General features: G+C 42.1%; 1 protein-coding gene and 1 non-coding gene across 3 annotated transcripts in view; both read left to right on the forward strand.

The window, feature by feature from the left end:
- LOC126279045 (poly [ADP-ribose] polymerase tankyrase) overlaps positions 1–27,953 on the forward strand; it is a 287,326-nt gene that overhangs the window by 243,173 nt on the left and 16,200 nt on the right. For both annotated transcript variants that reach the window (XM_049979452.1, XM_049979451.1), the window contains exons 14-17: positions 4,010–4,170; positions 4,570–4,733; positions 4,922–5,105; positions 15,236–15,344. In XM_049979452.1, coding sequence (XP_049835409.1) covers positions 4,010–4,170; positions 4,570–4,733; positions 4,922–5,105; positions 15,236–15,344 — 618 coding nt within the window. The remainder of the gene's footprint in view (positions 1–4,009; positions 4,171–4,569; positions 4,734–4,921; positions 5,106–15,235; positions 15,345–27,953) is intronic.
- LOC126279313 (U5 spliceosomal RNA) lies at positions 15,871–15,989 on the forward strand. The gene has a single exon (XR_007550798.1). It is a non-coding gene; the product is annotated as a U5 spliceosomal RNA (small nuclear RNA).

Raw genomic sequence — 27,953 nt, forward strand, 5'->3', positions numbered from 1 at the left:
ACATACAGACACTCCTTAAAACCTCAGGTCCCTCACAGGAACTAACATCTTAGTCCATAGAACTTCTCACCCCACCCAGAACACTTATTACTATCTTTTACCTTCTTCCTAAGATCCACTAACCTATCATCCTGGCTGCCGTATAGTTACTATCTTCAAAGCACCCACTGAAGGTACACCTGCCTTAGTTGGTCAGTACCTGAACCTAATGCAAAGATTCCCCTTCTATATTAATGACACCTAGATTGTCTGAAATTTGTCCCCATCCCACTCCCATCATACACATTGCTTATCACCATTGATGCCATCTCCCTCTATACCAACATCTGCTATGTACATGGTCTGCCTGCTGCTGAACATTACCACAACCAGTAGACACCTGATTCCAAACCTATGACATCCTTCTCACTTGCTGTAACCAACTTCATACTTACAGACAACTGTTTTACATTTTAGGGACAAACATATCAGAGGCACAGCCATGGGACAATCTTTTCATAGATTACTTGGGTGGGACTTTTCTTCAAACTATAAGCCTTCAGCCCCCTGGTTTGGTTGAGATATATTGATAACATCTTTTTTCTGTGGACCTGTGGTGAGGCTGATCCGTTAAAAAAGTTTCCATCTCCAAATACATTCTCCCAATTAAATTTCATATTGCCCTTTTCCAAGTCCCAAGCCACTTTCCTTGAGTCGACCTCTTTCTCACTGAGGGTCAGCTAACACTTCTGTACGCATTAAACCAACTAATGAACAGCAGTTCTTACATTTTGACAGTTACTATCCTTCCGTGTTAATTGTTCCCTTCCACACAGTCTTGGCATTTGAGACAAACTTATTATTTCAGATGCAGACTTTTTTCAGCAATACACCACCATTCTCACCTCACCTTCACTGGAGAGAATTACCCCAATAGCCTACTTCAGAAGCTGATTCCCTGGGCCATCACATGCAGTCCTATTACTACTGATCCCTCCAGAAAACAACTTAGAAGTACAGCTGTTGTCACTTAGTTCTATCCTGGTCTTGAATGTATTAATCAGCTATTTCGACAAGGCTGTACCTACCACATCTGGAATAGCCTTCCTTAGTTTCTGTAAATTTTTATTTCTTTTTACCTACGTCTTTGGTTGGTTCCAGATATGTTTATAATTCTGCTGTTAGGAGACTCTGGTTTAATATAACATTTGCTTGCATCATTCTTCCACAGGATGTATGCTATTATTATTATTATTATTATTATTATTATTTCTGTGCATACATTCTTCCAACCTTTTCCATGTACACAGTTTTATTTTTTCTCTTTTTGAAGCCCATACTAATCGTCAACAGATCATTTTGTCTCTGGAAATGTATGATCGTCTTGCCTCTCTTCATTTTTCTAGCTGAGAGTCAAATGTTCCACAGCTTTGTATACCATTCCGTCTCTTACCGCACAACTGAAATCTCTTATCATGACGGCAATTGCTGATTCTTTTGTTTCTTGAATCAAGATGTCACTAGCCTTTGTGTCACTCAGTTGTAATATTTGTAATAATTGAATGAGAACAATAGTTTAATGGACGCCAGCAAGTCAATTTCTGCAACATTATTACTTGGCAGGGGTGATTTGTTAGTGAGAACACTGAGTTTAACACTGGAGTCAAATTTTGATTGTACTCAAACTTTTCATCACTCATTTTTTCATGGAAATATATACTTCATTGTTCCACTTATTTATGTTTTATATAAGTGTAACATTTGCACTGTACAGGGATTTCTTTGCGTGGACAAATCTGACTGACAGAATATATTTGAAAAAATTATGAAATGTTTTAGAGCAATGTAACTAATTATTATTGCCTGCTTTTTATGATTTGTTAACAAACTGAGTTGTCACTTGCTATCGGTCATTTAAGGGACATTAGGAAGGTCCATTGGCTACTGTGAACACTTCCTTGCAATGAGTGGCTTACATACATCTTTATTAATCTGTAATGCCTAAGATTAGTTTTGTAGTCTAATGTTTTAGTGTTTTTTGTTGTTTTGTTGTTAAAAAAAACAACAAAAGAACACTAAAACATTAGACTACAAAACTAGTGTTCTTATTAGTTATTAATTGTTAGCCAGAATAAGTTAAATGTTCAGTGTTTTTGTAAAATACTAGATGTTGGTGTGTTATTAGCATGTGAAAGTAACATGTACCCACTTACAACAGCATTTTAAATCTAATTGCAGTTGTCAGACACATTTAAGGAGAATTCTGGCACATAAATAGTACAAAACTGACTTTTTTTATTCTGAAGCACTGTATTTCGAATCATAGTGAGAGAGTGGTGAGTCAGTCTAGGTGCATCTGTACACAGTAATTACTTAAACAAACAAGGCCACTTCCATTCCCTGTTATTACCTCACATATTGAAGAACTTTCTTCGCATTATTATTGGACCTAGTAAATGAAACGGAAATCCTTCCTAGAAGTGTTGATTACACTAAATACCTTTTGTATACAATTCTGTTGTTTACATTTACACTCCTGGAAATTGAAATAAGAACACCGTGAATTCATTGTCCCAGGAAGGGGAAACTTTGACACATTCCTGGGGTCAGATACATCACATGATCACACTGACAGAACCACAGGCACATAGACACAGGCAACAGAGAATGCACAATGTCGGCACTAGTACAGTGTATATCCACCTTTCGCAGCAATGCAGGCTGCTATTCTCCCATGGAGACGATCGTAGAGATGCTGGATGTAGTCCTGTGGAACGGCTTGCCATGCCATTTCCACCTGGCGCCTCAGTTGGACCAGCGTTCGTGCTGGACGTGCAGACCGCGTGAGACGACGCTTCATCCAGTCCCAAACATGCTCAATGGGGGACAGATCCGGAGATCTTGCTGGCCAGGGTAGTTGACTTACACCTTCTAGAGCACGTTGGGTGGCACGGGATACATGCGGACGTGCATTGTCCTGTTGGAACAGCAAGTTCCCTTGCCGGTCTAGGAATGGTAGAACGATGGGTTCGATGACGATTTGGATGTACCGTGCACTATTCAGTGTCCCCTTGACGATCACCAGAGGTGTACGGCCAGTGTAGGAGATCGCTCCCCACACCATGATGCCGGGTGTTGGCCCTGTGTGCCTCGGTTGTATGCAGTCCTGATTGTGGCGCTCACCTGCACGGCGCCAAACACGCATACGACCATCGTTGGCACCAAGGCAGAAGCGACTCTCATCGCTGAAGACGACACGTCTCCATTCGTCCCTCCATTCACGCCTGTCGCGACACCACTGGAGGCGGGCTGCACGATGTTGGGGCGTGAGCGGAAGACGGCCTAACGGTGTGCGGGACCGTAGCCCAGCTTCATGGAGACGGTTGCGAATGGTCCTCGCCGATACCCCAGGAGCAACAGTGTCCTTAATTTGCTGGGAAGTGGCGGTGCGGTCCCCTACAGCACTGCGTAGGATCCTACAGTCTTGGCGTGCATCCGTGCGTCGCTGCGGTCCGGTCCCAGGTCGACGGGCACGTGCACCTTCCGCCGACCACTGGCGACAACATCGATGTACTGTGGAGACCTCATGCCCCACGTGTTGAGCAATTCGGCGGTACGTCCACCCGGCCTCCCGCATGCCCACTATACGCCCTCGCTCAAAGTCCGTCAACTGCACATACGGTTCACGTCCACGCTGTCGCGGCATGCTACCAGTGTTAAAGACTGCGATGGAGCTCCGTATGCCACGGCAAACTGGCTGACACTGACGGCGGCGGTGCACAAATGCTGCGCAGCTAGCGCCATTCGACGGCCAACACCGCGGTTCCTGGTGTGTCTGCTGTGCCATGCGTGTGATCATTGCTTGTACAGCCGTCTCGCAGTGTCCGGAGCAAGTATGGTGGGTCTGACACACCGGTGTCAATGTGTTCTTTTTTCCATTTCCAGGAGTGTAGTATGGAATTTTGGGTGATTGGTGGGTACGTGCATTCATTTCTTAAGAGTAAAATAGATATATCATTCTGTATTGCAGTCTTGGATTAGAACATCTCCTCGAGTTATTTGAACGGGAGCAGATAACTCTTGACATTCTGGCTGAAATGGGTCACGAAGATCTGAAACAAGTTGGTGTAAGTGCTTATGGGTACAGGCACAAACTTATTAAAGGGATTGATAAGCTGTGTGCGAGTGCTGGTGAGTATTTATTCATTAGACTTTTTAATGAATGCAGTCATGATCGCTTTTAAGTTATTCATTTTTATTTTTAGATGACCAGTTTCGATCATTAAGGCATCATTTTCAGATCTTACATTCCTTGAAGACAACAGTGTTCTCCACACCTGCACAGGTACCAACGGTTCCAGTTGTTATCAAGGATTGTAAGATCTGAAGATGGTGTCTTAGAAGATCGAAATCAGTCATCTAAAAGTAAAAGTACACAACTTAAATGTGATCACAACTGTGTTTGTTAGTTAATTTATAGTATTAATCACTATTTTTCTTGGAACAGTCTTCCAAAAAATTTCGTTACACTTTATCTTATTTTGTTTTGTTTTACATTATTCCACTAACATTATCTGTAATTTCTCTTAGGATCACTGTGGATGACTCCTTCAAATCCTGGCACTCTGTTGGTTGATCTTCTAGTTGAAGACAAAGAATTTCTAGCTGTTGAAGAAGAGATGCAGTCAACAATTAGGGAACACAGAGATAATGGTCATTCTGGTGGAGTTTTTTGTAGATATAATATTGTCAGGGTAATTACCCCTTTACCATAATAATTTAAATACCTTATTTTCTGAAAATTCCTTCAAAATTATGCCATCTTCTAACTACCTTTCAGTTGTTCGTACTTAAATCCTAACATAATCTTAATTTAGTGCGTATGACAGGCATTTGCATTTGAAGGTAGTTGACTTTTAATATACAAATATTTTAATTTCAGATTCAGAAAGTGCAGAATAGAAAGCTCTGGGAGAGATATTCACATCGACGGCAAGAGGTGGCTGAAGAAAATGTGAATCAGCCTAATGAACGAATGCTTTTTCATGGATCACCGTTCATAAATGCAATTGTACAAAAGGGCTTTGATGAGCGACATGCCTACATTGGAGGCATGTTTGGTGCAGGTATGTATTCAGCAGTGTATTTTGAAGAGAATTAATATTGGTTATGGGATATTAGAGAGATAACTCACTTTTAGAAGTGTTGCCAAGTTTCTTATGAATTACACACTATATGATCAAAAGTATCCGGACACATGGCTGTAAATGACTTAAAAGTTCATGGCGCCCTCCATCAGTAATGCTGGAATTCAATATGGTGTTGGTTCGTCCTTAGCCTTGATAGCCTCCTCCATTGTCGCAGGCACCTTCATTCACGTGCTGAAGGTTTCTTGACGAATGGCAACCCATTTGTCACGGAGTGCTGCACTCAGGAGAGGCATTGATGTTGGTTGGTGAGGCCTGGCACAAAGTCGTCGTTCCAAAACATCCTAAAGGTGTTCATGTCAGGACTGCGCAGGCCAGTCCATTAACAGGGATGTTATTGTCGTGTAACCACTCCTCCACAGGCCATGCGTTATGAATGGGTGCTCGGTCGTGTTGAAAGGAGCAATCGCCATCCCAAAATTGCTCTTTAACAGTGGGAAGCAAGAAGGTGCTTAAAACATCAATGTAGGCCTGTGCTGTGATAGTGCCACATAAAACAATAAAGGTTTCAAGCCCCCTCCATGAAAAACATGACCACACCATCACACCACCACCACCTCCGAATTTTATTGTTGGCACTACACACGTTGGCAGATGACATTCACCGGGCATTCACCATATCCCCACACTGCCATCGGGCGCCACATTGTGTACCTTGGTTCATGACTCCACACGAAGTTTTTCCACTGTTCAGTCGTCCAATGTTTATACTCCTTACACCAAGCGAGGTGTCGTTTGTCAGTTACTGGCGTGATGTGTGGCCTATGAGCCGCTCGACCATGAAATCCAAGTTTTCTCACCTCCCGCCTAACTGTTATAGTACTTGCAGTGGGACCTGGTGCAGTATGAAATTCTTGTTTGATGGCCTGGATAGATTGCTGCCTATTATGCATTACGACCCTCTTCAACTGTCTGCGGTCTCTGTCAGTCAACAGATGAGGTCCCTTCAATATCACATCGGAAACAGTGGACTTAGGGATGTTTAGGAGTGTGGAAATCTTGTGTACAGGCATATGACACAAGTGACACCCAGCCACCTGACCACATTCAAAGTGGAGCACCCCATTCTACTCTCTCACAATGTCTAATGACTACAGAGGTCACTGATACGCAGGACCTGGCAGTAGGTGGCAGCACAATGCACCTGGTATGAAAAACATATGTTTTGATCACATAGTGTACAATACCTACTGAAACTCTGTTGGTCACTTATTACAGATGAATTATAAGAATCCACCAGGCTTGAGGCTTCTTAAGTGAACAGGAGGAGACTTGTAAATTAAACTTAATACACGGTGAACTTCAGTTACTAAATGAATAAAGTTTGATGTTTTTTTCTGCTCCATAGGTTATTGTAAAATTCTTACTATGTACTGTGACCCCTTTATACTTTTAACAAGAAATCAGTGGACAGATTGTTTTGTAGGTGTCTCTTTAATTCTATTAATGTTAATTCCAGGTTGTTTCCTTTGATAAGGATGCAACTAATTTCCTCCCCCCCCCCCCCCCCCCCCCTTTCCCCATCTCTCTCATGATCTTGTCATCAGTAGTATTTTAAACCATAACCTTCCTTCCTTTATTTTTCAAGCTGTTCTTTCCTGTTCCTCATTGAACTTAAGGCCACACCTATAACTGACTGAGCTCCCCAAGGGCCCCACCACTCTTTGAAGAGTTCTCACTTGGCTACCATGGGGCTCTAGTCTTTGCAGCATCTTTTCCTGTCTGTGCTGCATGTCTACCCTCTTCCTGTTCCTTCTTCACTCCCTTGGGAAACATGCCTGTGATGTTTTTGGGAATGTGTTCTGCATTTTCAGTGGCCTGACCTCAGAACAGTTCATTTCACTGTTATTTCATTCTGTTTTCCTTCTTTGTTCCGCTTCTCCTATCCTTCCTCTGCTTTGGCATTTGAGGTTCCTCTTTTTATTCTTCCTCCCAGTGCGCTCCTGAAGGCTGGCCCACACGTCTGGCACCTAACAGGTGACTGCGTAACGCGTAATTGCCAACCCCGGGCTGACAGGTAGGGTTCGTGTGTACCTCCTGGTAAAGGCCAGGCCCAGGGAGGGGTTTATCGCCTGAACTGTTACCTTCCCTAATTATCAGTGTTTGGGAGGTGTGACCTGAGGAGTGAACAGTCACCTAATGTGGGTGAGCCCAACTCTGAGGACCCCCTCCTCCCCCATCCCAGTTGGAACGAGCACCATTGGAGACACTGGCAACCTTGGGGGATATTCTTGCAATTAGTCAAACATCTCATTCTTAGTCTACATCACAAAATGTAAACGGAATGAGGCTAACAAATCAAAGACCCTCCCATCTGCACCTCAGTTCCTTGTTGTTTCGCATACTGAAGACTCAGTCCTTTGCTATGGTAAATACATTTACTATTCAGTAAGTTGTTGATGCAGTAGCTGGCACTGTGAAATCCTGCTCCCATTTACGCAATGGCACTTTTCTTTTGGAGACTACTTGTGATTCTCAAGCACAATAAGTACATGCGACTTTGCTCCTCCACAGCTATCTTGTTTGTGTCGAGACCATCAAATGCTGAATTCTTCATGCGGTGTTATTTACACTAGGCTGCTCAATGGTCTAATCAAGACAGAAATCCAGACTTACCTTTCTGATCAGGGTGTCATTCTAGTCCATCAGGTGATGAAAAGAGTAGACGCATCCTTAGTGCCCACACGCACTCTTTTCTCAGATTTGTTAGAGTTGCATGGTGTGAAGTTATCACGGTCTGACCATAGATTCTGAATCCGATGTGTTGCTACCATTGTCATTGCTACAACCACACTCCCAATTTCCTCTTGACACCTGGCCAAATGTGTAATCTGTGATAGGGATGCTCCTGAGGGCAACTGTCAGCCTCCTTCTCCATGCTGTATCAATTGCAATGGCGACTATGCAGCCTCCTCTGGAGATTGTCCCAAGTATCTCGATAAGCGGGCCGTCTAAGAGACCTGGGTGAAGGAAAAAGTGCCTTACTCTATTGCTCACAAGATGTTGGCTAGTCAGAAACCCTGTATTTTACCATCCAGCACTTAAAATACTGTTCTTGCTACCTCTTGCGCCATGAAGGACATGGCCACACAGACATGCAACCTCAAATTCAGCGTCGCGGTTGTAAAATCCCCCATTGCCATGGTAGCATCCCCATCACCTTCACCAGCAGTGCAACAAGCCACTAAATTTTCACATCATGCTGCAAAATCATATGCTGCACAACCAGCGGGTTGGAAAAGACAGGAGTGCTCCCACAAAGACATTTTATGTCCCTCCAGCCAGCAAACATCTGAATCGTGATCTGTCAACTGCAAAGGCTCCAAGAAATCAAACATAGGCAAGCGTTCTTCTTCTTTGCCGACCGGGAGATCCTCTTCAACGGTGCCGCCATGTAGTACCCTATTCTGGCCGACCTTCGTGTCGTCATTGTGCACTGTCAGCTTTTTGTCTGCCCTAGATTCTGCTGACTGATCAGGGGGGAGAATGCCAATGCCTCTGTAAACCTCATGGAGCAGGACCCCTCTAGCCCATGCACCCTACAGCAGAGCATCTTCGAAGAGTGGCACTCAGGTGACACTCCTTCATTTTTTTCCCTCTTCCCCTTTCCTCCTCATGACTCCAAAGGAGCATATGCTCTCCTGCAATAGAACATATACGACCTGAGATCCCACAAGGAGGAATTACAGCTATTGTTGGAATTGCAGCGTTGACTTCTTATCTGCCTCCAGGAAAGAAAACTGCATCCTCATGACCATTTTGATCTATCGAATTTCTTTCCAGTCTGTTTGACACCCTCCCTTCACCCCTCCGAGGATGGAATTCCCTTTCATGGGGGAGTCATGCTGCTCATCCAGAGGACATTCATAGTCACACCATCTCCCTGAACACTTGTCCGCACACTGTTGCAGTCCAAATTTTTCTTCCTCACTGCACCTTTCCCCTCTGTACCGTTTACATTCCTCCATCATTCAGTGTCACCATGGCAAACTTCCTCCAGCTTATTGAGCAACTCCCTTACCCCTTTTACTGCTCAGTGACCTCAATGCGCACCATTCCTCTTGGACTCTCCCAGAACCTGTCCAAGAGATGCCCTCTTGGCTGACTTCAATCAACCCGACTTCAACTGCCTTAGCACTGGAGCACCCACATTCCTTTCAGGCTCCGTGCACACCTATTCGTATTTGGACCTCTTTCTGCACTGCCAAACTGGCTCGTCATCTCGAGTGTCCATTCTCTCTGACATGTACTCGAGTGACCATTTCCTGTGCCCTATCAGTTTGCTGACGCCTACTCCACCTACATGCAAACCCAAATAATAGCATTCTAAGGTCAACTAGAGGATTTACTCTTCCCTGATGACCTTCGATGAATGACTTTTCCCCAGTTGTGGTGACCATGTGCAGTACCTTACCAGCGTTATCCTTGCCGCCACAGAACATTCCATTCCTCGCACTTCATCCTTACGGTGCCGTGTTGCAGTCCGATGGTGGGCTAAGGAATGCCATGACACAATTCCCGCAGAGGGGACATGCTCTCCACATTTTTAATCATCACACTACAATGGCAAACTGCATTCATTATAAACAGTTGTGTGTGCACTTTCATATCATTCTTCGGGATAGCACAGAAGCTCCACTGCATCTTCCGTTGTGTGGGCCAACCTTCAACAGCGCTCTAGGATCAAGATCCATTCCCCAATTTTCGTCCTGACAGTAACAGATGATGTTGTAGTAGATCCTATTGCTATCTCAAATACCTTGGTCCGCTATTTTGCAGAGATTTTGGGCTCCACCCACTATCACTCTGCCTTCCATCATCAGAAACGAGTGGAAGAAGCTCAAGCAGTACCATTCTCTTCTTAGAATTGTGAGTGCTACAATGCTGCTTTTACTGTGACGCAGCTAGAACATGCTCTCGCTTCATCCCGACCCTCCACCCCAGCACTGGACGGTATTCACATTCAGGTTTTGCAGAACCTTTCTCTTACAGGCAAGCACTTTTACCTTCATATGTGCAGTCGCATCTGGGCAGAAGGCATGTTCCTCAGATGTTGGCGTGTAGCCACTGTCATATCCATGCCTAAGCCTGGTAAGGACAAACACCATCCTTCTAGCTGCCTCCCCATTTTTCTCGCCAACTGTGTTTTCAAGGTGATGGAATGTATGATTCATGGCCAGCTGGTGTGGTTACTCGAATCTCACAATTTACTAACCACTGCACAATTTGGATTTCGAGCACGCCATTCTGCAATTGACCATCTCTGTCACATTGTTAATCTGTCATGAATGGTTTTTGTGGAAATGCCAGACTGGCTGTGTTTTTCGATTTGGAGAATGCCGACAACACCTGCTGGAGGACTGGTATCTTACATACTCTCTACACATGGGGCTTCGAAGCCACATGCCCTGTTTCCTTCAGGAATTTTTAAAAGACGGAGTTTTCTAGGTACATCTGGGTTCTGCCTTGTCAAAACGTTTATCCATGAAAATGGTGTGCCTTAGGTTTTTGTCCAGAGTGTCATTGTCTTTGCTGTTGCCATTAACCTTATTATGGCCTGTCTCCTGCCGTGCATCTCCGGCTTCCTCTTCGTTGATGATTTTGCCATCTATTGCAGTTCTCCATAGACTTGTCTCCTTGAACAGTGTCTTGAGTGTTGTCTTGATCAGCTTTACTCATGGAACATCAATAACGGCTTTCACTTTTCCACTGACAAAATTGTATGTGTGAATTTCTGATGGCGCAGTAAATTTCTTCCACCATCTTTACGTCATGGGCCTGTTGCTTCTCTGCTCATTGAAACTAAGAAATTTCTGGGATTCAGGCCTGATTGGAAACTTTCTTGGTCTTCCCAGGTGTCTTACATGGCCACCCACTGTAGGCTGTCCCTCAGTGCCTTACGTGAACTCAGCAGTACTTCCTGGGGAGCAAATTGGATCACCCTCCTCCATTTGCACTGATGCCTTGTCTATTCGGCATGTCAGTCCATCTTATGCCATATCAATACAATCCACCATCGTGGCACTTGTTTGGGCATTGGCGCCTTTTACACTAGCCTGGTTGAGTCTGTATGCAGAAGCTGCCAAACTACCAGAGTCGTACCTCTGTGATTTTCTCCTCAGTAGATATGAATGCTGTTTGTCTGCCATGGCTGGCCACCCATCCTATGCTTCCTTCTTCGATGACTCCTGTGATCGCCAGTATGATGTGTGTCCCTCTTCCCTGTTACCTTCTGGAGTTTGCTTTTAGCTATTGCTGTGGCTGTGTAACTTCAGCTACCTGCCACTTTCCCAATGGGTGTGAACCCTACACCACCGTGGCTTCATACGGCAGCCAATGTTCACCTTGGACTTAATCTGCTTCATAAGGACACTACTTGGGCTCACTCTGTTGCCAAAAGTTTCTCAACCTCACAGAACTTAATGATAGTTCTTTTGTGTACTCTGTTCTCGGACTGACCATTTTGGATGTGCCTTCATCTTTGCATGATGTTTTTCGAGATTAGCTTCTGGAACACGGCTCAGTGTTTACTGCGGAGCTCTTCGCTGTGTATCAGGCCACGCAGTACATCCAGCGACAGGTGGTTTTCAATTGTGTCATTTGCTCTGACTCCCTAAGTGCCCTTCTGCGCCTTTGTGTGCTCTACACCGTCCATCCCTTATTCCAATGGGTCCAAGAAAACTTTCACCTGTTCATTCTTGAAGGAACCAATTTGAAGTTTAAGTGGGTCCCTGATCACGTTGGTCTGACAGGAAATGAGGCCGCGGATGCTATTGCCAGGGCTGCTGTCCTCATTCCTTGAGCCGCTAGTTCTTCCATTTCCTTCTATGATCTCTGCGCTGCTGTCTGTTCCGATGAGGGGAAGACCACTGGTGATGCGAAAGTGACACCACCTGCTGACAAACTCCAATGAATTAAACCTCTCCCAATGGCTTGGCCGACTACCTCCCAGCCCTCTCACTGCAAGAAGATCATTTTAACTAGATTGCATATTGGGCACTGTCTTTTTAGTCATCACCATTTGTTATTTGGTGATTCCCCAATACTTTGCACTCATTGTCATCAGCCTTTGATGGTTCACCATTTTCTGACAGAATGGCCTTTTTTAACCACTTTTGTTGTAATTTATGTTTGTCATCTGAGTTATCAGCTGTTTTAACAAACAGAGCAGAGGTTGTCGACCGCATCTTACTTTTTATTCATCATAGTAATGTGGCGAAGGACATTTAATTTTTAGTTCAGGACGCTCATTGTCTTTGATGTATTTTAAGGCACGTTCTCGAACAGAAAGTCTCTGTTTTTAGCTGTCTTTCTTTCTGTCGCTTGAATTTAATATGTAGTCACTTTTAACTTAATGGTTCAAATGGCTCTGAGCACTATGGGACTTAACTTCTGAGGTCGTCAGTTCCCTAGACTTAGAACTACTTAAACCTAACTAACCTAAGGACCTCACAAACACCCATGCCCGAGGCAGGATTCGAACCTGCGACTGTAGCAGTTGCGCGCTTCCGGACTGTAGCGCCTAGAACTGCTCAGCCACCCTGGCCGGCCTTTTAACTCGTATTTCATCTTAGTATTATACAGTTCCGACGTGGGCGTGTATGGCCTTAGATGTTTTTGCAACCTACAAGAAAACAAACCATAACTGACTTAGTGACCAGATTCAACTGGCGCTGATAACATTGCCATTGATGTCTGAAAATCGTCATCATCATTGACAACAACAACCACCACCACCACCACCACCATAGTTACCTGAACATTCTTCTGTAGGAGATGACGGACCTGTACCCACTAGCCTTCTGTGTTGCCTTCTTGTTGAAAACTACTTCATTTTAAGAATCAGCATGGAGGATGCTTTATAAAGTTTTTACAAAAGAGGTGGAAGAAAAACTTCTTTTGTGTGATTGTATTATCGTTTCTCAAAACATTTGTCTCTAAAATTTGTATTTGTTCTTGCACTGAAACCAATCCTAGAAGCATTTTTGTCCACTCTGTGGTGCTACTTAAAGGTTTTGGAAGGATTCAACATTTTCTTGAAGTGATGAAAGTCTGTATCCATGCATGTATGTATTTATTCACACAAAGGAACAGGAAGAAGTTATTAGATGATGAAGCAGGTGAATATTGGCATTCTTTTTCTGTGTCAAGTAATCAACTGTTTCAAGTATTGCGTCATAGCTGGCATTATGTTGATTTTTCTGATTTGATCAATGTCTTCTGGACAACAAATTGTGTACCCTGCAGTATTAACTGTTCTTCAATCCAGTAAAGCTGCAGGTTCAAAACTACCTAATGTACCCAAAGAAACGTGATCATTTTCTTCTAAGTAATTTGCTAGTGAACCACTTTTGTTGGGTTAACTTCACCTTGGAACACTGTTCAGTTTCCAACTTGTACAAATATATCCAAGTTTCATCTTCCGTAATGATGATGTATAGATTTTTGTAGCACATTTTTCAAGCACTTTGTTACTCTAGTTGACATTATCCTGTGCTTCACCTTCGGTCAAATTGGGTGGAATCCATCAGGAGCAGATCTTGTCTACAGCTAAATGTCCATGCAAAATTGAATACACTGCAGCCTTTCAAATGGTTCAAATGGCTCTGAGCAGTATCGGACTTAACTGCTGTGGTCATTAGTCCCCTAGAACTTAGAACTACTTAAACCTAACTAACCTAAGGACATCACACACATCCATGCCCGAGGCAGGATTCGAACCTGCGACCGTAACAGTCGCATGGTTCCGGACTGCGCGCCTAGAACCGACTGCAGCCTTTACTGTACCAATGAAACCTCTTTTTTATGGTATGTCACATGCCATTCCTCTTCAGTTCTGTTACAGTTTCTATACATTTTGGTAAAACTGCTTTTAGTAGACTTTTACAAAATTTGTCACTGATAAAAGTATGAACGCAACAAAATTCTGCAAACTTGGATTTCTATGAAGGAGCTTGATTACAAAAAGCAAAATCAAGCAATTTGGCACATTGTGGTTGATTAACCCTATAAAAAATAAATTTAAAAATCACCCAGTGAAAAATGCACATAAAATTTCTATGTTTTGCTCACCATGGTTTCTTCAAATGCTCCATGTAAACATACTACTCAAACAACTTCTGAACTTCCATAGTTTCAAAATTTTAAAGAAATTGAAACACTAGTAAATGTAGCCTCAACACAGTTTGGGACTGTACTGTACAAGTCCTGAAAGATGAAGTTTTGAGTTTCTGCAGGAGAGTTTTGTTGATTGGTTTGGAGAAGAAAGCTTAGAGTTTAACATTCAGTCAACATTTTCATTAAACCCGAACTATTAGATAAGACTGAATAAAGCTGGGGAGTGGAGGGGGGGGGGGAGGTGTACATTTAATTGTGGGGCTTAGTGAAAGGAAACTATCCAGGCATTCACCTTAGGCAATGTAAGAAAACCACAGATAAATAACATGAGAATTGGTCCAAGAAAAAATGCTTTGAATCACTTCCCTTGGTTAACTTACATTAAAAGAACGCTGCTTGAGAAGAGATTAGTCTGGTGCACAAGTCAAACCAAGTTGTGAATCACTCTGAGATGATGAACTAGCATGGAAAATCCACATTAGAATTTGGCAACTACTTACTGTTATTTTTTTCTTTCATCTTGTTTCTTTTTTAAATTTTTATTTTTTGAATTTAAAGATTGCTCTTTGTTGCTTAGCCACCTTCAGTTTGTAACATCTAAAGTATGCTGAAAGGTAACATATATTTTACATATGTAATTTTTGCGACTTCATGGTGCCATATAAACCTTTATTTTAAATAATATGATATAATAACGCAATGACACTAATGAGTAAGGATGTAATATAACATGCAGATATGGAAATATTCTTTGGTATTCAAGAAATTTGGTAATTGAAGAATAAATTTGCAGTGGATTATTTCTTAAGCAGAACTGAAAATGCTTAGATTTGATACCACCATGTTTCTCCTGAACTGATGAACTACAGAGTGTACATTTTTACTGTTAATGTTGTTTTTCAGAAAAAACAAATATTTATTTTTTCTTTCAGGCATTTATTTTGCCGAACACTCCTCAAAAAGCAATCAGTATGTTTATGGGATTGGAGGTGGTATTGGATGTCCAGTACACAAAGACAGATCCTGTTATATTTGCCACAGGTAAAATCAAACAATTTATTTTAGTTTTTGAAAACTGCAGCCTGATCTTTGCCTGTAGCTGAGCACAGCGTAACAAAATTTTCAATATCATGTATTGAGCTGTGTTATGGGTGTACTTAACATTATTCTAGTTGACTGTTTCCATAGCAGATTAATTCCATCTTTCGTGATCTGAAAGATATTTGGAACTGAAGCACACACAACAAATTTTAAGAGTAAAAATCTCCTTCCTAATTTACAAGTTCAGTGAAATGTAAATTAGAAATCAAAGTGACACAGTAAGAGTATTTTAAATGAACCATTACTTCCTACCATCCATTAACGCTGGAACTGAATTTTGCATTAGTTTCATCTTCACCAGTGTTAACTTGAGTAATGCTAACAAAACCACTCACATTTGGGAATAGAAGTCCCATCATGCAGCAAAAGTGAGAAAAAATGAAGGTTAACTATTTAGTGATTTTGTAGGAAATTCACCTTTGATATGTGGTCAGAGGAGACAATAAGACTCTGTACACTGAAAAATTTTTACTGGTTTCACTTCAAGATGAATAAATCTTTCACCTTTTGCTAAAGATTTCCATGGAGGGGAACATTAAATGAGTCTATAACTAATTTTTCTTAGCGCTTGGCATAATTATGCTGCCCACATTTCCAGTTTGCCTCGCCGTCCAAATTACTGTCTCCTTATCCCCAACATGGCACTCCATCTCCCAAAAAGGCAGCCCAGAAGTGGGCCGTTCATGTCCAGTTGCTTGTTAATGAACCGGACACTTTCTCTCTACCACCTTCACTACGGCTCCACTTTTGTACATCTCCATGGTCCATACCTTGGCCACGGCTTCGGCTGGACCTATTGCAAGGCCCCAAAGGCTCAGTTCCATCTGAGGCCCTCCACTGAGACTTACTCTCCCTTCTCAGTGAATTTAAGGGCTCAGAAATGTCCTACACAGGTGGGCCAATGGTTGACCGTCTTGTTGGTTTTGCTTATGCTCACTGCCAATACTGAACAGCACTCCTTGCCAGATGGCTGCAGTGCTTTCACTGCAGAGTTGGTTGCGACCTGTCACACTCTTCAGCGTATCCATTCCTTCGTCGTCTGTAGTGACTCCTTAAGCAGCCTACAGGCTCGCAACCAGTGCTTTTTGTAATGAATATACAGCAGTCCTTGTGCCTTCTGCAACAGTGAAGGTTCTGTGACCTTCTTTTGGACCCCAGGGCATGTCAGGATACTGGGCAATGAACTTGCTGACCACATGGCCAAACAGGTCACCAGTAAACCAGCTCTGGAGATAGGCCTGATGGAGACCAATTTGTGATTGGTATTCCGCCACCAAGTTTTCACAATGTTGGATACTGTACTCAGTACACTAAATAAACTTCGTGTTATCAACGAGACAACAAATGTCATCCATGCAAGCTACTCTCAGGGGATCTGTTGTACATTTCTGGCTCGGCATTGGTCAAGTTTTACATTTTGTTTTATTCATGAGGGGAGGGGGTTGTCATACCATCTAAGGGTGGGGGTCTGGCCTTATCTCTGAGGCCTCCACCCTCCCTGCGATTTAACACTCTGTCACCCATTCTTTGCATTTCGTTTACCTTGTTGTTCATCTTGCCTTGTCTTTTTGGGGTGGACATTTTAGTGTGTTGCAGAGTGCTGGCTCATCCCCTTTGATTCTTCTGATCAGCTAGCCCAGACCATCTGCCCTATGGTTTTAATACCTTCCTCTGCTTTTCTTTGTGGTGTAATTTCTTTTCCCCCATTTTTTTTCATTTCTTTCATTTTCTGTTTCATTGTGGTTTCCCATTCCTTTTACCCCCTTTTTAATTTTCCAAACTAAATTTTGGTGTTGTTTTACCTTGAGCCTCGTTTGCGTCAAGAAAAAGGGACTGATGACCCTGTAGTTTGGACCCATTATACCACAAACAAACAACTCCCCCCCCCCCCCCCCCCCACACACACACACACACACACACACACACACACACCTGTACAGTTACATTATGCTGGCTGAGTACTCTCATTGTTGGGACTAACATTTCTACTGATCAAGGATGTTATTACCTGTACTCGTAAGTTATTTACTTTCTGCCAGAACTTTCCATATGGCATTTTATTTTAGTTGTAGAAGTGAGGGTGCCCAAGAACTCAGCGACACAAGATGACAGCCTGGATATACTTTGGACAATTATTAGTGCCAAAGGGGAAGGAGGGAGGAGTGGTCGAAGAATGGAGGAGGACAGTTGTAAAATATAATTCCAGATCACAAATAAAAATAAATGTAAAATAGGGAGTTATGCTGCAACGACATAAATGGAGGAAAGCAGATGAAAAGCAAATAGTCAACTATTAGTCACCTTACATTGTTAACAGGTGGCTTAAATCAAGCCCACACTGTAAACTGAGGCCTTATCTGTATAAGCTCATTGTCTTGCATGGCATAAGGAACTGAGCCAAACTTAACAATGTGTTGTGCACATTCATCCATACTTCTGCCAGTATAGAAAACTAAGCAATGGTTGTAATGCCTCCTATCCCCTTTTTTAAGAAATATGTGCTTGGCTATTAATAGTAGTAGTTAAAGAAAGACATACATAAATTGTTGTCACTAAGTGACTACCTGATTGTTCATCTTTCTGGAATTTCAACTCTGTGTTCAGAACACTCTCAAAATGTAAGGGGAAGGTAATGCTAACTGAAGTTAGAAAGCCATTATGCAGCCAAGTACCAGTGGCAGCAGTGGACCATATGTAGCCCAATGGGTGTTGAATTTGTGGGGTTTAGTAGCAGTACTAAGGTGCACATTGACCAGTTAAGACTCAAATGGAAATTGTGCATTTATAGTGGGAGGGTAAAGGATGCGCCATTTGAAATAATAACTTTAAGTGTTGTAATAGGAGGAGCAAATGCGTTAGTACCCTTGTTTTTTTTTTTTTAAATCATAGATGATTCACACTTAAGCTGGTTAACAAACTTCTAATACAGATGTCAGCACACTTTATAATAATCTGTAAGTGTGTTTGTAGTATAACAGTTGATAGGCAACACTATCCCTAAACTTAAAGTCGACTAGAGCCTTTATGCTTGTCTTGTAAGTATTGATAGGATCTGCATCCTCATTTACTTGCACACTTTTCACATAGTAATTAGATGTGTGTATATGCCACACTACCTCTACTTGCAGTAAAGAACATTTGACACACTCCTTTTATTTCTCTTTTTTTTTATCTCGCAACATCTTTCCTTCCTTTTAACTATTTTTAAAAAATGTAACCATTTCTCATATGCAGATAAGCTGCAAATAATTTTAGTTATTTTATGTTGTATAAACTATCATAGTCTGGTCCTGGTAGCGAGAAGGTGTTTTTTTTTTTTTTTTTTTTTTTTTTTTTTTTTTTTTTTTTTTTTTTTTTTTTGCAGCTCACTAACAAGCCAGGATATCCAAAATTGCAAACAATCAGTTATTCCATCGGCTATGTGATTACACTAACGGCTCTGCGTGCTCTGCTTTTGCTTTTATCGTATTACGTCCATTTCTTTTTGACTGAGACAATGACTTCAAATTTCCATTTAGCCGCTAACTGAACACACACAATAATAGGTAAACACATTTTACTTTCCATTTTTGTATGTGTCTTCAGTCTATTTTTGATCACTTTCACTCCAAGGATCCTCACTGTTCTTTTGTAGTTATTCATGTTACCAATATTCACTGTTTTAATTGTGCACTCTGGAAGCTGATAAATTAGTATATTGATAATTATAAATGGATAGATTGCTACTCACTGTGAAGATGAGTTGTCGACAGACACAGTGAAATGACTTTTACACACTAAGCTGTTTGGCCAAAGCCTTCTTCAGAACAGAAAGGAAAACACACACACACACACACACACACACACACACACACACACACACACACACACATGTGCACCTCATGCACACAACTGCTATCTCTGGCCACTTTGGCTGGACTGCAACTTCTGTTGAACGAAATCAGCAATTGGGAGTAGGATGGGAGGGGAGGGGGGGGGGGGGACACAGAACAGAATGGGGAAAAAAACTAGTGGGTCCGTTGGCAGGGGAGCTCGTAGTGCATCCGCAGAACTTGAGAAACTCCACTAAGTTTGCACATGCTCCTACATGTTGAAGCAAGTAAGTTTTGTGTTGTTGCTCTCTATTTTCAAGTTCTATCAAGGATATTGTTTCTCCTTGATGTTGATAGTGCTTTGGCTCTGTATGAAAACTTACCATCTGAAGTCAGGAATATATAAGCAAAGCCTTGCTCCTGTGCTCTCTGTTCAGAAAAATATGTATCAGAAACATAATGAGAACACCATCACTGGGATTTTCTGTGTTGAAAATGAATTCTTTCTACTGTGTTCCTGGCTTTTTGACTGATGTGTTGTATTTGATGAGTAAGCAAGGAACAAGCTTAAGTGAAACTGAGTGTGTCTGTTTTACACTTTGATGAAATGAATGTAGACAGTCGCATATGCTACGACTAAGAAACGGACATCATATAGGGATGACATAGTCAGATAAAGGTTGTTATGGCATGTGGGTTATGTGGAACCTGGAAGCAGCCTGTATATTATAATTTTGATACTGTGACGAATTGGGATTTACTGGTCAGTATCGTCAGAAAGATGCATAAAGCAGGATTTGCCTTAATTGGTGTCGTATTTGATTTGGTGGCTAAAAATGGGAAAGTGTGGAAGGAATTCTGCATTGACTAAACAAAACATATTCTGGTATCAGCTGATGTACCATATGTGTTGAAACTTTTGAGAAACTCTTTTTGGGTGGTGGTTTTTCATTAAGTGATGGAAAAGCAATAACAAAACACATAATTGAGCAGCTGTTGTTGAAAGATGATGGAGAACTGAAGCTATGTTATATACTTCTGCACATCATTTGACAGTTTCCAGAACATATTGACAGGGAATTCATCTTGTTTGCATACTCCTTTCCAGTTTATTTTGTAATGCCTGAAGAAAAAGACGCTGCAGTATTCTTCAGGCTGGTAAACAATGCTTTTTGAATTATGAATTAGACAGTAGCTTTTGGCAAATGCTGCAGTATTCTTCAGGCTGGTAAACAATGCTTTTTGAATTATGAATTAGACAGTAGCTTTTGGCAAATAACCAATTTCGGTCCCTTTGGACTGTATGTGGAGAAATGAGGACGTTCTTCTAGGATTCTATTTCATCTGTGAAAGAAATGAGAGTAGGAAATCATAAAACCTTACTCCCTTTCCAAAAGGAATTACCTTGTTACGGTCAGTGCTAGGTTGTTTTTTTTTTTTTTTCTGACTTAAAACATGGCTACAGTTTGAAGTAAATATTGACCTCATGGTGCCTTGAAAACTTGTTTCTCCAGATAGGAGCAATTGGCAGGGCCTATTATTATCATCATCATTCCTTACCAGTGGAATTCAAAAGTGGCTTGTGTATCTTAGTTATGAACAGAAATATAGGTGACATTTGGTTATGCAATTCTTCACCAGTTCCAGCAGAAACTAATACAAACTATCTGACTTACAAGTTGTTTACAGGACTTGTGGCAAGCATTGAGGGAGCTTTATCAATTATTACAAGTGAGCAATAAATGAGGGACATTATACCCCTAGTTGATACAATTGTTTCACCTTTGATAGAGGCTTCAGATTGTCCTCTTAAAAGTCTCCACTACGTCACTGGATATATTGCTTTCAGGTGTGCCTTTATAGGCAAGTCACTTGGCCATTCTAGTGGCAATGTAACAGAAGTGTTGAAAAATCTCGGTGGATTGCGAAAGTATCTCAAGGAGGCTTAATCATCCCTTCAGTTGAGTGGTTTGAAGTTGTTAAGGACTTAGAGGTGGTGTTTTTGAATTTTCATGGAGCAGTCTGTGTAAAGACAAGAATATGGTTAGAAACCTGACAAGACTTTTAACTGGGAAGTTTCCAACTGTTTCTCAAAAGGTCATCACAGTGTTTGCTAAAACCAGAACATTAATCCGGATAAGGCACCTCAACACATCAGTAAAGCCACAGAAGGCTAATTAGCAGAAAACAGCATGCAAATAGAGAGCTTCTGCAGTTTACTCCAAATCGGATTAAGGCACTGGAATTATTCTTAAAAATGTTAAAAGTGAGGAAATTAATCCCCTAGATTCAGTATTATCATGCTTAGTAATGTGTCAAGTACCTGGATGTAGTGTTTCATAATATCTGCATGAAAAAAACGTTATAGGGCGGGAAAAGGGAGGGGGGGAGACCGTAAGTTATCATATGTTGAGGCTGGGATAATTTCAGGAATGGAGAATGTGTTGTAAGGATAACACCCATCTGCTGACTGTGACGAACAGAACGGGTTTACTAAACAGAAAGCTCATGTGATTGTTGCATTTCCAGTACTATTGAAAACTGTACAATGCATAAAAACAGACTTAAGTGTGCCAGGTTGATTATTAACTAATAGAAAATATGGAACAGCAGAGTATAAATTTAGGAGGATCCACAAATCTATACTTTCACTTTTGTCAGTTCTAGAAGGACGGTGTAGAGTTCAATAGTCATAGTAAGTCCGTGTACAGGAAAGCTTCTATTGAACCCATGACTCATATTGCCCTTCAGTTTTCATAAATTAATGTTAGTTTGAGCAGAATAGTGCCATACACGAATGTGCGAATATGTATTGTGCTGCTGCTGCTGCTGCTGCTGTGTCTCAAGAGTGATGTCACGTTCTGTGTAGAACCCTCAGTGCGTTGGCAGAGGACGACACACAATGAGGATAACGGTATATGATTTGGGGAATGTTGTAGGACCCTTAAAACAAATTCTCTGCTCCTGAAATTATCTTGGCCTCAACCTACAACCCGACAGTTTCCAACTCCTCTGGCCTATAACCTCCTCCCAATTCATGTCTCCTCGCCCTCATTGTGTGCCACTCTCTATCAGTGTGTCCACCAGTTTTTTCTCCCCTCTCTGCTGCCCCCCCCCCCCACCCCACCCCCACCCCCATCCCCCCGCGCCCTGTCATGCCGCCTTCTAGTCCCTGTATGCTCTGCCAGATAGTGCTCTTCTCTTCCTGTACACATACTCTGCTACCCCCACCCCATCCCCCTTCCTACCCTAATCCAGATTGCTGCTTTCATTATACACAAGTTGCAGTCCAGCCATAGCAGCCAGAGGTAGTGGTCACATATGCATGAGGTGTGCCTTCTTGTGTGAATGTGTGTGTGATTTCTTTTCTTTTATGAAGAAGACTTTGGGCAAAAACTCAGTGTGTAGCAGACATTTAATTGTGCCTGTCTGCAAGTCAATGTGTCAACTTTACATTGAGTAGCTATCTATCCTTTCATAATTGTTGATGTTCCAATCTGGACTTTCCATTGTTTAATATATTTGTAACACCTACTGGTTGTGCAGATGGCTCTGATGATGTGACGTTACTACTCCATTCATGCACTGGTGTCTAGATATATTACACAGTTTAGCCCCTGTTTTGAGTTTGTGAGAGACCAGTCATGTTTGTGTGGCAGTGGTGCATGAATGAAACAACTTTTATATTCTAGATAAAAAATCCTTTCGTAAGTCCAGAAGTGTGTGACACACATAGAAGTTATAAATAAAATAGAAAGAAACTTCCACATGGGAAAAATATATTAAAAACAAAGATTCCAAGACTTACCAAGCGGGAAAGCGCTGGCAGACAGGCACATGAACAAAACACACACACAGAATTACTAGCTTTCACAACCGATGGTTGCTTCTTCAGGAAGGAGAGGGAAAGACGAAAGGATGTGGGTTTTAAGGGAGAGGGTAAGGAGTCATTCCAATCCCGGGAGCGGAAAGACTTCCCTTAGGGGAAAAAAAGGACAGGTGTACACTCGCGCGCGCGCACACACACACACACACACACACACACACACACACACACACACACACACACACATATCCATCCACACATACACAGACACAAGCAGACATATATGAATGGGTTTGAGGTTGCCTTGCTGATGTATTTATCCCTTCATTTCTCTCGAAAAATTCGTGCCTTCATTACCAAAAATTATTTTGCCTACAATAATGAATTAATCTGCAAACTTGTTTGTAACGTAGAATAGAGTTAATAGTTTTATCGGATGAGGTCACGTTTTTTTATATTTTTGGCACAACAAATCATATCAAACATGACGTGGTGTGGAATGAATTGTAAAGTGGTTCATCAGTCAAACTGTATTTTTTTGTAATACACAAGAATAAATATGAAGACCACCAAACACTAAAATTTAGCTTCACAAAAATGACTTGATACCTCTTCAGGTTGATTCAGTCAGCTAATCACAGCACTGGAAAAATGATGTCATGCAAAAGTGTTTCTGTCCATAAAGCAGAACACTGAGTATGTTTATTCCAATACTCATTCAGTATAATTTTTGCTTTGAGGGAAGGTCAAACAGTAAAGGGACCTTTGGGAAAGGGAGTATTTACTGTAATGATAGAAAACTGAAACGTACATCATTTTTCTACATAACCTCCCTTCACTTCAATGCACTTTGTCTGATGTTTCACAAGTTTTTTGATTCTGTCAACAACAAAAAAACAGTTTTTTGGTAGCACCTGGAATCAGTTTTGCACTGTATCAATGACTTCTGCATCAGTTGCCGTTCTTCAGTGGTCCAAACGTGTGGTAATCACTTGGAGCCAGTCTGGACTTTTGTGGGAGTTTCTGCAGTTCAAATTCCAACTCCTTTATCGTCTCAATGTCCATTTGGCAGGATTTGGCCAAGTATCATCCACTTAAAGGATGACATCTTTTCATGGTTTTCCACAGCGTTTGGATACGGTCGCAGGTTTCAGTTTAATTCGCAACCCATCACAATAATTCTCACTGTTCACAGTTTCACCTCTTGGGACGAAATGAATTGCTACCACACCTTCCATGTACCATAAATAGTGTTAGCATATTATTACCAGCTAATGGTTGATGTTTAAATTTCTTAATTTCTGGTGATGGGTGTTTACAAACAATGCCTGCAGCTTAATTTTCTGGTTCATAATGCTGTAATAATCCATTTCCGTCTTGATGATAATGGGCCAAATGTTTGTAAGAGATATCCATACTTTTCACCTTATTCTGCGCTGACAATTATTTCAGTACCCGCCTTCCACACACTCTCTGAAAATTTAGACTGCCATATGAGATGCAATATGCTGAACCATGACTGATACGTAAAATATTGGTGATTTCGTCCACTGTGTTTCATCTGTTTTCCATCACCATATCCACAATGACTTCCAAATTGTCTGCAGATGTTGACGACCATGGCCTGCCCGATCTTTTCTCTTCACATAGAGAAGTTCTTCCCCATTTGAAGCACTCTATCCATTCATAGATCTTGCTTCACAATAAATAGCTGTCATCATACTGTGCTTGCGTTCAACGAATAATTTCTGCAGGTTCAACACTTTCTGCCAACAAAAAGTGAATCACTGCCCCTATTTCCTCCTTGGTGCAGATCGACTATGGAGCTGCCATGCTTCTCGGTCTGCTACAGTATGATGACCAATGTGGGAATAAGTGACACAGTGTGTGGAATGGTTGCAGATGGCAGTATTATAGCACTGGATACTAACAGTGTTACAAAGCCCTAAGCAAGAAATTGTGAAAGTCCCTTTACATTTTGACTTGCCTCATACTTTGAGAATGAAACTGGTGTTGACTGGCTAATCTGCTGTGTATCTAAAGTTTAGGTTAGGTTGAAAAGTGATAATTTGGCCGTGGTTAGACAAAGCCAATAAAAGTGATTCCATAAGAAGCCATCCGTCGCCATACTGTTGGTTCATAACATTGTGAATGAATTCTTGAGGAGGAGGAGGAGGGCAAGCAGGGGCAGAGAAAGCAAACTTTACCCGCTGACTCCAGCACATAGGCAGCCGAGGAGAGGAAAGGCAGTCATAAAGTGACAACTGGATGTTTTTTGACGATTATATCCAATGCTGCAGGTAGTTGATAGAAGCAGTCAAGCAGATGTTGATTTACATGTTTGCAGAGCTTAAGTTTAGTATTTCTACAACTGCATATGTAATCTGCAGGCGGTCATAATATGTGTGGCAGAGGGTACAACGTACTATTGGTCATTTCTTTTCCTAGTCCACTCTCAGATGTAGTGAGGAAAAAACAAACTGTCTGTATGCCTCTGTACGAGCTCTAATTTCTCTTGTCTTGTCTTTAGACATTCCTTATGCGAAATGTACATTGGTGGCAGTAGAATGCTTCTGCAGTCAGCTGCAAATACTATTCTCCAAACTTTCTGAATGATGTTAAACAAAAAGAAAATGAGATTCCCTCCAGGGATTCCTATTTAGGTTCATGAAGCATTTCCATCTCTGGTGTGTTGATTGAACATTCTGGTAACAAATCTAGCAGCAGGTTTTTTTAACTTGCTTCCTTGTGTTCCTTTATTCCAGCATGTTGGGGCCAACAGGTGTAGCCTTGGGAGATGAGAAAAGGGAGGAGATGACAGGACAGAGGGGGTGGAAACTGTTGGGTGGAGGTTGTGGGAACAGTATGTTACCATATGTTGAGGTCGGGATAATTACGGGAGTGGAGAATGTGTTCTTAGGATAACTCCCATCTGCATAGTTCAGAAAAGATGGTGGTCGAGGGAAGGATCCAGATGGCTCGGGTAGTGAAGCAGCCATTGAAATCAAGTGTGTTATGTTCGGCTGCATGTTGTGCCCCAGCATGGTCTACTTTGCTCTTAGCCACAGTTTGTTGGTAGCCATTCATCCTGGTGGACAGCTGGTTGGTTATCTTTCCAATATAAAAAGTTGTGCAATGATTGCAGCAAAGCTGATAAATAACACGGCTGCTTTCACAGATGTCACTGCCTCACATGTTGTCCGATAAATCTGTCACAGGACTGAAATAGGAAGGTTTTGTACTTGGGTCTTCCACAGGGACATAATCCTTATGGCAAGGGGCTGGGACCGGGAGTGGCGTAGGGATGTTTTGGAGGTTGGGCGGGTGATGGAACACCTCTTTAAGATGGGTGGGAAGTACCTTGGATAGGATGCCTCTCATTTCAGGGCATGTGATAGGTAATCAAATCCCTGATGAAGGATGTAGTTGAGTTGTTCCAATGCATGTGGTACTGGTTGATGAAGGGGACACTCCTTTGTGGCTGGTTCTTGGGGCTGGTGGGAGGATTGGGGGTGTGAAAGGAAATCGCACGAGAGATCTGTTTGCGAACTAGGTCTGGGGGCCTAGTGCCTGTTTGTGAAGGCATTGGTGAGACCCTCAGCATACTGAGCAAGGGAGATTCATCACTGCAGATACCATCCGTGGGTGGCCAGCTAGTGTGGGAGGAATTTGTGCTGTGAAAGGGATGACAGCTGTCAAAATGTAGGTGCTGGACAGAGCTGTGGATTGAGCCATCAGAAAGCAAGAGGTCAACGTCTAGGAAGATGGCACCCTGATTGAGGAGAACCATGTGAAGTGCCTGGGAGACAAGGTTTTAAAGTTCTGTAGGAACAAAGATTAGGGTGCCTTGGCCCTGAATCCAGATCATAAAGATGTCATCATTGAACCTGAACCAGAATAAGTATTTGATGTTTAGCAAGGCTAGGAAGGTCTCCTCTAGATGGCCCATAAAACAATTGGCAGAGGAGGATGCTATGTGGGTGCCCATGGCTGTGCTGTGGATTTGTTTGCATACCTTCAAAGTTCTTTGATCCACTGGTTTAAACTTCACACTAGTTACTGCCCAGCTTCCGTGTGGAGCACGTGTTGATCTCACTGTGGACTTCTGGAGAGAGCCACACACACCTGATTTCATCAAAGTGTACATGCCTGAAGATGGTGTTGACGCAATGCCAAAACTAGTAGCAAAGTAAATAAAAAATCTTAGGTACAGCTGAAGGAATTTCATTTTAATAAAAATTATACCAGCTGTGTCCCACCTTCATCCAGTTAAATATGGATGTACGAAGGTTAAGGAAGTAGGTGGTGTCTTTGATGTAGGAAGCTAGATTATGGGCAATTGGTTTGAGATGTCAGTTGATGAGGGCAAAAATGCTTTCAGTGAGGGCACAACAACCAGTCACAATGGGGCATCCAGGATTGTTGGGTTTGTGGAGCACTTAGAAGATGCGTGCACGGGATGCCATAGGGGTGAGAAGAGAAATGGTTTCAGGGGAAATGTTCTGGGAAGAGCCCAAGCCTTTAAGCAGGGACTGGTGCTTTTATTGGACTTCTGGGATGGAATCAGTCTGGCAGAGTTTATGGGTGGAGTAGTCAGATTATTGGCAGAGGCCTTCTGCCATATAATCACTGCGATCCATAACAGCAGTCGTGGAACCTTTGTTTTGAGGTAGGATGATTAGATCAGGATTTGTTTTGAGGTTGTGTACGACTGTTCTTTCTTCACCTGAAAGGTTTGTGCTCTGAAGGAGGGACCTTAGGAAGGATGGTGAAGCTAAGTTGGAGGTAAGTAATTCCTGGAAGGCAACCAGTGGGTGGTTAGATGGGAGGGGGGGAGGATCACATTTGAATGATGGTATTAACTGGAAGAGTTCAGTGTCAAAATGTAGGGTGGTTTTGGTTGGAGGGATT

The sequence above is a fragment of the Schistocerca gregaria genome, chromosome 6 (assembly GCF_023897955.1).
Source record: "Schistocerca gregaria isolate iqSchGreg1 chromosome 6, iqSchGreg1.2, whole genome shotgun sequence".
Taxonomy (NCBI): Eukaryota; Metazoa; Arthropoda; class Insecta; order Orthoptera; family Acrididae; genus Schistocerca; species Schistocerca gregaria.